This window comes from Hippoglossus hippoglossus, chromosome 9 (genome assembly GCF_009819705.1).
Source record: "Hippoglossus hippoglossus isolate fHipHip1 chromosome 9, fHipHip1.pri, whole genome shotgun sequence".
In the NCBI taxonomy this organism is placed as follows: Eukaryota; Metazoa; Chordata; class Actinopteri; order Pleuronectiformes; family Pleuronectidae; genus Hippoglossus; species Hippoglossus hippoglossus.
In genome coordinates this window covers 13,014,498-13,025,308 of record NC_047159.1, presented here as the reverse complement: position 1 = coordinate 13,025,308, position 10,811 = coordinate 13,014,498, and the positions used below count along the sequence as shown (strand labels likewise).

Here is a 10,811-nt window from a genome sequence, read left to right as displayed (position 1 = left end):
CAAGTGGGTTAACTACTGCCATAAATGCAAGTGGCCCCCTGAGCTCTCAGCTTCCTGGGCCTCTCTATGAAGTGACTGTTAATGATTCTTGTTTGGAAGCCATAGAGCTCAGTTAAAGGTCAGAACACAAAGAGAAGCAAAATGATCCAAAGGAGACACGAACAACCCTAAAGAGACACAAAAAAACCTACTACATTATTATGTGTCTGGGGTCCATTACTAAATGTAATATAGTTGATAAAAGCAGATTATTTATATCCCAGTTGTTATATTTTCAGCACACTTATAAATATCAAATGAAAAACATAGCAATTTAAAATCTTTGTTGTTGTTTGACACCACTTTATGTCCAGAAGCTAAAGCACCTCTACACTGAGCCAAAGCATGTTGCCGTGGCAACGCCTGAGGGCACCTCGTCACTCTCCATGACCTCTTTAATGCCTACGGCCTTTCTAAAATGAATGAGACAAAACTGTATCCCTGTGTGTGTGTGTGTGCCCTTCGCTGTGTATTACAGCAAATGTGATGAAAAAGAGGGTTTCCTGAAGCTACTGGTGATACACAGAAGTAAATGAAATACTGCAGGATGCTGTGAAAGTTTACTGCACAGTGCACACACACCCTGTAGCTGACAGATTTGCACGTGTTAAAGAAAAAAGGAGCACCAGCTGCTACACAAGCTTAGATCATAAATTAGTTATATTGATCGGTTAGAAACAAGAAAACTGCTAATTCTGATTCTAAGGATCTCTGCTCTCGACCCCGAAAGGAACATACAGGCAACAACTGGGTCAACATAAAAGAAGATCTATTAACTAATCTCAAGATGCACATTGGAATAAATGAACAATATGAAGTAAGTGATGAAAATACATTCACACTGTTCCCTTACATGCATATCTGTATTATACGTAGTGTACAATGACTGGAACCAACTATATATTTATCGTTATTTAAAAAAAATTTATAATCAACAGTGAGACTTTTCCAAAACTGGTATATAATAAAGTGAATGTATATAATATATAGAAAGCAAATAGGGAACAAATGCATATGCGCAACTTCCAAAGATGCTGTTTTTATCCAATTACTGGTAAGAAGTAGCTTATCGGGTGAATTCGGGCGATCTGGGACATTGGGGAATGTGGGACACCTCAAGCTTCAGTCTGTTTATTCCCTGTTCATACAAAATTTAGTTGTCCCACTTCATATGATTGTTAATGTGGGACAGCATGTTTTGTCTCAGGAGACAGTCATTTAGGTTCTCTCTAAATGGGGGAAATACACATCAAGGGACTTCCTGAAGTAAAAAAAAAAAAGATAGACTAAAGACATGTAGCATATGATCTGCAGTTGTCAGTCAGAAGTTAATGGTAATTAATTTGTCACCCCAATAGAATGGCAAATTACCAAATTAATTAACTGTTATTCTTACTGTTGATTGAATTTTAATTGATTAAAAAAAAAATGTGATAGCCCTTTAATAGAATGTTTTAAATTAATTAACAGTTTCTTTAAAATAGGACTTTTATATGTATTATTTATATGAATTAATGATATTTAGATGAATAATATACATTTTCTTATTCATCTTTCTGTCCTTTTTGTATAATGCTTGACATGAATAGAGCAGGGTGATTCAGGCTTTTTAAAAAGTCTGATACAAGTGTCCCAGATTACAAAGGGACTTGTCCCAGATCATCAAACTCAGGCCGGCAATTCTCTTCATTGGCACAAAGGACACTAAAAGCTGTGCCATGTCTCCTCTGAGTATGATACCTCCATTCTTTCTCCTGGTGTGGTTAGAAAACATCAATATGTTCATCTAATGTGTAAAACACAGATCTGAATAAATCGCAGAATTAAAAACAATGCCCCACATTAACCGAATTATATAACTAGAGGTTTACTAACCATAGTAACAATTATTCTTATCATTCTTATCATTCTTATCATTCTTATCATTTTTATCATTCTTATCATTTTTATCATTATTATTATTATTATTATTATAACATGAATAAGAAAAATCTATTTTAACATTTATAAGGATTAAATCTTTAAATCCTTCCTCTCTCTCTCTCTCTCCCTCTCTCCGCACTGAGAGAAGTGTTTGACGTGGCGAGAGATCCGGACGTGACATAAGAGCGCATCACCTCTCCCCCTCCTCCTCCTCCTCTTCCTCCTGCTCCTGCTCCTCGAGCTTCGTCCCCGTCACACTTCCACAGGTCCTGGGTCGTGAAGAAAGACTAAAGAGACCTGGTCCAGGAGCTGAACCGGGTCCGAGATGACGTGGCTGCTCGTGTTGGCCACTCTCCTCCAGTTATCCTCGGCCTATGACGTGGATGTGAAGAAACTGGACGGACTGGCTAAAGCGAGGGTGGAGGTACGTTCATCCTCCTTCATATTACCCTGAATACATGCAGGCAGGCTGGGACACATCCACAGTGACGCCGGGCACAGGTTTATAAGTGACCGGTTCCTGAATCAATCGTGCGTAAAAGTGTGAATGGATCAGGAATGGATGCGTGTTTTCCCCCCTTAAATGTCCGTGTTGGGCGCATGCGTCAGTGCCTCTAATGGGGACGCGGATGGAGCTGTAGTAACCTGAGTGCTTCTCCGTCTGTTTATGCCACACAGCACAAATTCAAATGTTATTATTGTGATTATTATATTTTTTAAAATGACTATAAATTGGTGTGGTGTCTATTTAAGGTGTGAAATTCGCTCGGGGGTGGGTTTCAGGAGGTTGCACAAAAGTTTCTGAAACTCAACCCCCTCTTTTTTGGTGAGAAACCATGCAGTTCTCCCTCAGGGTGTCACCCAGTCACCAACATGCCAGCATCACTGAAAGGGAAAAGACATGCTATCTGCTGCCTTTGTTGTGTTCGTGAAAACCTGCTACTTTACTGTAACGGCTCAAATTCCTGCATAAATTAGTTAGGCATCTTTCCCAGAGAGGCCTGCTTTAACCTGTGCACGGTGCAAACATGAGTTTAATCCAAATGAGCTGCCATAAAGGGAGAAATGCTGAAGGACAGATCACAGAAGCCACAACATGTCACTTAAATAATAATTTTCTTACTTCAGGTGATGCCTTCTTTTCTAAATATGACTCATGGGTGTAATGATGTCTCATCTCTCTGCAGACATGTGGTGGATGACAGCTGAACCGGCTCAGGGAGGTAAGTGCCCCTGCGTTATGTCATCAACAGGAACAAACAGAAAACAGCCAGTGTCGGATGCAGCCTGAAGCTTAATCCCCGTCTAAAAGTGTTTGCTGTCAGAGAGACATTTTTACAGCTAGTGTTTCACATAATCCCAGACAGATCTGTCACTGAAACCAGCCCTGAGTGAAACAACCATTAATCCCCCCCCCCCCCCCCTCTGTCTGCAGGTCAAAGCCTTTGTGACCCAGGATATTCCTCTTTAGTATCCTTCCATTCATCGCTGTTTCTTGTTCTTAAATGTCTGTTTATTTAATGGTTCAAAAGAAATCCAGCATTTTTGTCTGTGGGCTGATCCTTGACCATGACCCTCTCAGCCATAACCTGGTGATGAAGCACATTCCTGGGGCCGACCCTGAGCTTGTCCTCCTGAACCACTACTTTGAAGAGCTGGATGTAAGTGTTGTTTTCATTTTGTTATATTCAGTGTTTGCTTCAATAGAAGAAAACCCCTGTGTTAAAATGTAAACTATGGTGTCTATGAAATCAGCTTTTTTTGGAGGGTTTTAGGTTTTGCAGAAACTTGATCATTTCCCACAAATGAAATAAGATAAGACTATTGTATCAGAATATTGAACTAAAAGAAGAATATTGTAATTCAAAGCTACATTAATCCACTTGACCTGGGGGCAGACAATGATCCACATGAGCCATCACCTCTATTAAAGGTTGAAATGCCTGAATGTCTCTTTTCAGATGAAAGAGTTTTCATTTAGAGGCATAATATTCACTATTGTTTAGCTCTGGTTTGGTCTTAAACAGTTCCTGGAGGAAATATCTGGCTCTGTAGTTGATGAGAGAAGTTAAGGGTGAACCAAAACAGGAAGCTAAAAGACGCTAAAGTGCTCTGCAGAGCTGAGAGGAACTGTAGCATCAGGTGATAATTTATTGTTAGTTAATCAAAAACAAGCCACACCTTCACATAAAAATACTAAATTGTTCAGCTTTAACCTTTTTATATAATGTTTAATATACTATCATTTTAAACTCCTTATTAAAGAATTCACAGTCACATGATGCACTGACATCTATCATGTTTAATGTACTTTATATTTTCATGCAGCACTAACAGTGACATTGAAGTTCATTTACAGTGGACTTATCCTTTTAACCCGGTTTCCTCCACAGCGGATCGCCCTCTCCGACATGACCCGCTCCGAGATTAACGAGCTCCTGGGGGAACTGGGTTTCTACATGAAGGCTCAACTCGAGGACGAGGTGCCGGAGGAGTTTCGCTTCTCTCCCGCCAAAGACAGCCCGTTCAAAGAGGAGCTGGCTGATAAACCCGCCACTGAGAACGCCTCCTCAGAGAGCAACACAAAAGTCGAGCACACTGACCTATAACCCATCGGGAGTGACCAAAAGTAGGAATGTAACAGAACCACTCTTCCCCAGAGCTGCTCCACGACCAGGTGGTCACCGCAGAAATGATTCACTTCTGAAGGCGGCGGCCAGCGGATCATGGATCAGCCCTCGGGGAAGGACACAATCTTAGCATCAGCAAAAAGGCCTTTAAAGGTCCACAGTCTGAATTTGCACATATTGTTCTTGCTGTGTGTCTGTAGTGATAGAAACACGACAGACGCTTGGTGAGTTACTCTCCACACAAACTGGAAGTGTGCTTGTTATATTTAGTTTTTTGTTCATCGTGTTTCATCTCTCTCTCGAGTTCTCTTGTGTGTTTGATTTGCTTCCGACCTGCTGTGAAACTGAATGAAGCTTCAGGCTGAAAATTGTCAGTGGCCTGAGGTTGATGCTACATGTTCAGGTGGGTTGGACTGATACACACAAGAGGATTCTAGTAAAAGGTTGGCAAAAGAAGAAAATAAAGAAATGTGAGAAAAATTATCATCTCAGGGTTTTTTTTGTGGTCGGTGTATATTTCTAAAGGTTCTAAATTTCTCATAGGTATGAATACAGATGTGACACCTCATTGGAATAAATAGGTGTGGGGAAACTAAAATGTTTTACAAGACAATTCATCCATTATTTATACAGCAGAAAGCTGAGGCCAATCCGAGGCGGGACAGGTTGACAGCCTATTTTACGAGATATTCAGAGCAATAATCCCCCACAAACACTTTCATTTCTCAAATTGGTTTAATTGTTAATTCACATTTAACTGTGGTGCACAGAAACATGAAATTATAAAGTGTTGAAGCTCTTTATATACAACGCTCACTGCTCGGTGGTAGATCATTTTGTTTTTCAGTTGGCAGCAGTGGAAACTTGAAAAAAACCTTAATTTCTTTAAATCTACTGAAATAAAATTGAACCAAAATCAACTCTGAAACCAAATTTTAGACATCTTCTCCAAAAGGAAAATTTATTTTACAAGCGGAATAAAAATCCTTGGCTTCATGTCGTGAAATGTACACTTGGCAGAAAAGTTCAGTCTTGATTACTCATGTTGAAATTGAAAGCCGGCTTTCATCAGGCCCGTGAACCAAAAAGTGATGCCAATATTGTTTCACAAAACATGGTCATAGCTTAAGATTACTGACTTTACTTAAAACCATTTCTTTTAAGTAAAATGTACACACTAACAATTTAAAAAAGATATATATATATAAAAAAAAAATCTATCCAAGCATAAATAAGGAGCCCTCTGAATGAGCTGAGTGTGAATGTGTTTGGTTAAGTGTGGCAGTGATGCTGGTAGATGATGGAAACAACAGTTTCACCTGCTGCCAGTCGAGCAGAATGAAACATCAAGTAACGATACAGTTCAGTTCTATGACATCAGCTTGAAACCCACTCCTGTCTTCCTCGATTAAATTAAATAAACATGTTGAACTGCGAGCATTTAGAATAATCTGATGATGGTACAGTACAGGAGGGACGAAATGTTCAAAAAACTTAAACACGTTCTCAGTAGCACTACAGAGTTCAGAAATGTACGAAAACTCGGCACTGAACTCAAACACAACAACAGAAAGACAATGTTGGATCCGTTAGAACAAAGAAGAGAAAACATCCCTGTGCTCATGCATTAAATAGTTCTATGATAATTGGTTATGTCAACGTAAGAATAATAACAACAATAATTAAAATACTTCAAGCAACCAGACTTTGGTAAAAATTTGAAAGTACCAAAATGAAAACCAAATAATGCATCGTATATTGGACTGGGTGTATTTTTCGTCTTCAGTGGAATAACCAACAGCAATGCTAACAAATGACCATTATTACAAAAGTGGAGCAGAGAAACATGTCGCTTAAAATAATTTAAATGGTAAATGTTAAAAATATATAATAAATATTACATATTATATATACTGTATATATATATAATATGGAATATGAAATATTCTTTTTTTCTCTTGGTGTTTTAAAGTACACTAGCGTAGTGACACAGCTACTGTATGTTAAATATCACCTGACACAAAGCTGTGTTTCAGTACAAAAGGTTTTCAACATTTTAAAGCTTTAAAAGGTTGTCGTCTAACTCATAAAAACTTTAGCGCCCTCTAGTGTGAGGGAGATGTGTCCAGAGGAGAACAGAAAGATTGAATACACATCACCTCTGCCAACATAGATAAACCGACACACAAAAACACTCAAACACACACACGTATTTACACACACACATTATCCCCAACTTGTCCAATTGGAGATGTACAAACTCTGTGACCCAGCCCAGAGTGGAGACGGCCATCAGGTGGGGGTGGGACAACACTCGCTCACTGAACACACAGGTCAGAGGGCCGACCCATGGACATCTCGTATCTGCGCAGGTGGTTGACCAGAGACTGAACGTAGGTGAAGACGCACTTGGAGTCGGGTTTGTTGCCCATGATCATCATGTCCTCCACTTCCAGCAAAGGCATGCAGTTGACCCATGTCCTGAGGAAGAGGGACACGAGACAGTGAGTGCGAGACAGGGGAGGGTGAACAGAGGGGAGAGGACCACAGATGGAGGAGGGAGAGGGACACACATTTCTAAACCATCTCGTTCATGGCTTTGTCAAAGAAAAACACAAACGTACACACACGCACACAAACACTCACCCTATTAATGTTCACATTTTTTACTATCCTTTTTGTCTACATTAAACCCCAGAGTGCACAGTCTATAGATTCTGTAAATAAAAAATGGGAATGAAATGGAAACAAGTGTTTAAGTAAATAAACAATTAAAGTAAATAAATGACTTTTTGTGTTTATTGTTTTTGTCTGTTCTTTGGTGAGTTATGTTAAGTCACTGTTGTTATTAAAATTAAATAGTGAAAGTGGAACACTCTAAAAAGTTTGTAGGAATAAATTTCACCGTCACTGTGTATTTCAATGAACCCATTAAAGGACAAAGACCTCACATGAGATTCCAGCAGAGGGTGACCACAGGGTGGCGTTATCTCCCCATACTGTAAACCTTCTGTGACAGTCTACACAAACCAAGAGAACAGTGACAGAAAACACTCAAGGTCAAATGCCTAGCATGAGAAAAGAAATGTCAACAATATAAAATCTGTGTTGTTATTCGAGGAAAGAGGTCATTGTGCACTTTAGCGTTCTTTAAAAGGCTTTAAGAGCCAAGAGCATAAACACCTGTAAACTCACACTTGATGAAAAGGACAATATTCCATCCTCTGCTTTGTTTCTTAAGTCGTGTGTTTGAAACACTGTGATAGGGCAGATCCTTTTAAAGTGCTGAGCTGCAGATGCTCCTGGCTATGCAGAAATGCACACACACATGCACACAAACATACCATGTTTGGTACTTTAAAGGCCAGGGGCTTCAGAATAACATGAAGGATCAAATATTCAAAAGCAGCCAATAAATTGGTCTTATGAAACCACTACGTTTGACATAAATCCTATCTCTCACACACACACACACGCACTCACTCTCTCTCACACACACACACACACGCACTCACTCTCTCTCACACACACACACACTCTCACACACTCACACACTTCGTCTGTCAGAACCAGAGTGAGGTTCCGCAGCACATTCGTCCCCTCTCTCACCATGGGTTCAGTTTTAGGTGGGGTGCGACTCTAGGATGAGTTTTTGGTTTTAACCAGGCCCTTCGTCACCAGACCTCTGTAGAACTCCTGCAGGTACGTGTACACACATTTCCAATCCGGCTCTCGCATCTTCACCATGTCGTCCACATCCAACAGCTGAGGACAGTCCACTAGTTTCCTGCGCCCACGCCCGGCAGGGGGGAGATAAAAAAGGGGGAGGGTGGAGGATGGAGAGAGGAGAGAGGAAGGAAAGGAAGACACAAACAGAGAGACACAAAGAAGAGGACAGGAGGGATCAAGATAGAAGTACAGATAAAAGAGACAGAAGGAACAGGAGAGAGATAGTGGACAAAGTGTAGGAAAATAAAGAAAGAAAGGAAGGAAAGGAGGAAGGAGGAGCAGAGAAAAAAAAAACAGATAAAGCAGTGAGCGGCCAAATGTAAAAAGTTCATGGTGAGACGACAGAGGGAGAGAGAAAGGACACAAAAAGAAACAATGACATTACATTCTCTGTGTTCACAAATACATCCATGAGTTGACATGCTTCATGAACATCGTCTGTACAGTATGTGGCACAAACACACTCATACACACACAAACGAGTCAAAACAAAAAGTTAAATGAGCGCCAGGCGATGCTCATTCAGCCTTTTTGTTTGTTGTTGTTTTTTTCTGTGCTGGAGGACAAGAGACAATTTCAATACAACTACGCTGAAGACACGACGAAAAAAACAACAAGGTTTCTGCATTTAAACACAAGATTCAACAACCATATGGTGACTAAAGAAACACACTGGTGCACAGGATGGAGCGTCTGTGAACGTGTGTGTGTGTGTGTGTGCGTTGGGATTCCAGATAACAGCAAACTGTTGGAAGGGTCGGGAGAGGTGAGTGATGGGAGAGTGCAACAACACAAATGTGGGCAGACAGGGACTGTGGTTGGGTGATGGTCCAGTGATGAGAACATAAATCACAACTAATAACACCAGCATGGGCGTCATCCTACTGGGAGCAAGTGAACACACACACACAGTATGAGTGGTGGGGGGGGGGGGGGGGGGGGCATCACAAGTGAGAATGCCGTGATGCAGGAGGGATGAGAATGAGAAGAAAAAAGTAGAGAAGAGATATTAGGAATAAAGAAAAGAGGGATGAAGCGACAGCTCTTCTGTTGTTATAACCTGGTGGTTGTTTGAGGGACGGTTTTTGCTCATGGGTCTCTGGTTTACAGCAGACGTGGACAGATGGCGAGTGGAGGTTTAGAGGTGGAGTTATTAGAGTGGTAACGAGGCCCACTCAGCCTCTCGGGGCATGTGATACACCTGCGAGAGATCTGGGAGAGAGAGTTAACCCACGGACATGAGTCGAGGAGCTTCCACGTGGTTCTGGGTTTGTTTCTGAACGTCTAGCTCAAGTAAAAGTTGGTAAAGAGGAACATTGAGTAAAAGCTATTTGTGGATTTTAAAGAGAAATTAAAGAATGACGGGAAATTCTGCACAGCACAATGAAAACCACCAGAAAAACTGGCTTGGACTGTTTTTGTTGAATTTCATTGTGCGTTCACACCATGACAGCCTTCGTTGGACAGTAACGTTGATATCTTCAATCCATGGAGGAAAAACGAAGCCCGCACGAGCTTCTTCCGCTGGTTTCTCTGCATATTCTTCAAAAGATTTCTCCGCTTTTCTCCACAAAAATGAAGTTGGTTTCCCCAACAGAGTCCGCTGCGGCTCTCATTTGCAGTAAAAACTGAACAACATCCAAAACGATGTGGTTAGTGCACATGTTACGAGAACAAACATGTCTGTAAATTGTACTCACTCTGCAGCGTTGAAGGACACCTCAAAGTTTTGCCTGCGGTTGCTGGGGCTCAGCGAGTCGTAGTCAAAGGCATCGGGGAAGAAATTGTGCACCAGGGCACAGAACGCCATGCCGTTGCTCCAGCTGGATGAAAAGTTTTGAATATCCACGTGCTGAGGGAGAAGACATGCAGAATAGACAGAAAGGCATTGATAGATCAGTGATGGAAACATTTACAAAGTAGGAAAACATTATCTCAGCCCATCTTGTCTTCATCAGGCTCCGCTCCGGCGTCGTTGGCTGACATTAACAAAAAGCACAACACGCGGCCGGTTGCTGTGGCGAGTTGGCTAACCTCATATGAGCGTGTCTTGGCACGGCACCAGTCGAGCAGCATCTGCTTGATGGAGTTTGCGTTGGGCACACCAAAGCTGGTGGAACGCTGCACCTTGTTTACCTTGGCGACCGCCTGGTTTCCCGGACTGAAAGAAAAGTCAGGTTTGTGTTAATATTTACATGCTTTGATCTGCTCCTTTTCCTTTCTTTGGTATCGCTACATCTCTGTTTATCCTTACCTGCTTCCCTCCTTCTCCAGCTTCTCTATCATGGCTTTGCGGGCCTGCATGGCAGAAGTCTTGGGCAGAGTCTGTGCCCTCATCAGCTCCTTGCGTCTCTCCGCCTGCCGTCGCTCCACGGCGGCTAACCCTCCGCTGCCGCTGCGGGCCGATGTGTCATCCTCACGGTCGAAGACACTGAGAGGAGGTCATGAACAACAATTGAATTTGTGAAGGTGCTTGGATTTTAAATTTTG

The 10,811-nt window shown here is 41.5% G+C and overlaps 2 protein-coding genes across 8 annotated transcripts in view; one reads left to right on the top strand and one right to left on the bottom strand.

The window, feature by feature from the left end:
- The first annotated feature begins 2,115 nt into the window (after nt 1-2,115).
- On the top strand, nt 2,116-5,072 carry selenom (selenoprotein M). The gene is made up of 5 exons (XM_034596931.1): nt 2,116-2,386; nt 3,150-3,185; nt 3,398-3,432; nt 3,545-3,623; nt 4,356-5,072. Exons 1-5 carry the CDS (start codon nt 2,288-2,290, stop codon nt 4,569-4,571), a joined length of 465 nt encoding a protein of 154 aa, XP_034452822.1. The 5' UTR covers nt 2,116-2,287; the 3' UTR covers nt 4,572-5,072.
- Nucleotides 5,073-5,534: 462 nt separating this feature from the next.
- The window catches only part of smtnb (smoothelin b), a 50,296-nt gene continuing 45,019 nt past the window's right edge, over nt 5,535-10,811 (bottom strand). For 4 of the 7 annotated variants that reach the window (XM_034596883.1, XM_034596882.1, XM_034596885.1 and 1 more), the window contains 4 exons: nt 10,576-10,752; nt 10,356-10,482; nt 10,022-10,173; nt 5,535-7,073 (listed from right to left, as the gene is read on the bottom strand). In XM_034596883.1, coding sequence (XP_034452774.1) covers nt 6,911-7,073; nt 10,022-10,173; nt 10,356-10,482; nt 10,576-10,752 — 619 coding nt within the window. In that variant the 3' untranslated portion in view covers nt 5,535-6,910. The other 3 variants (XM_034596884.1, XM_034596887.1, XR_004615075.1) reach the window with 2 other exon arrangements.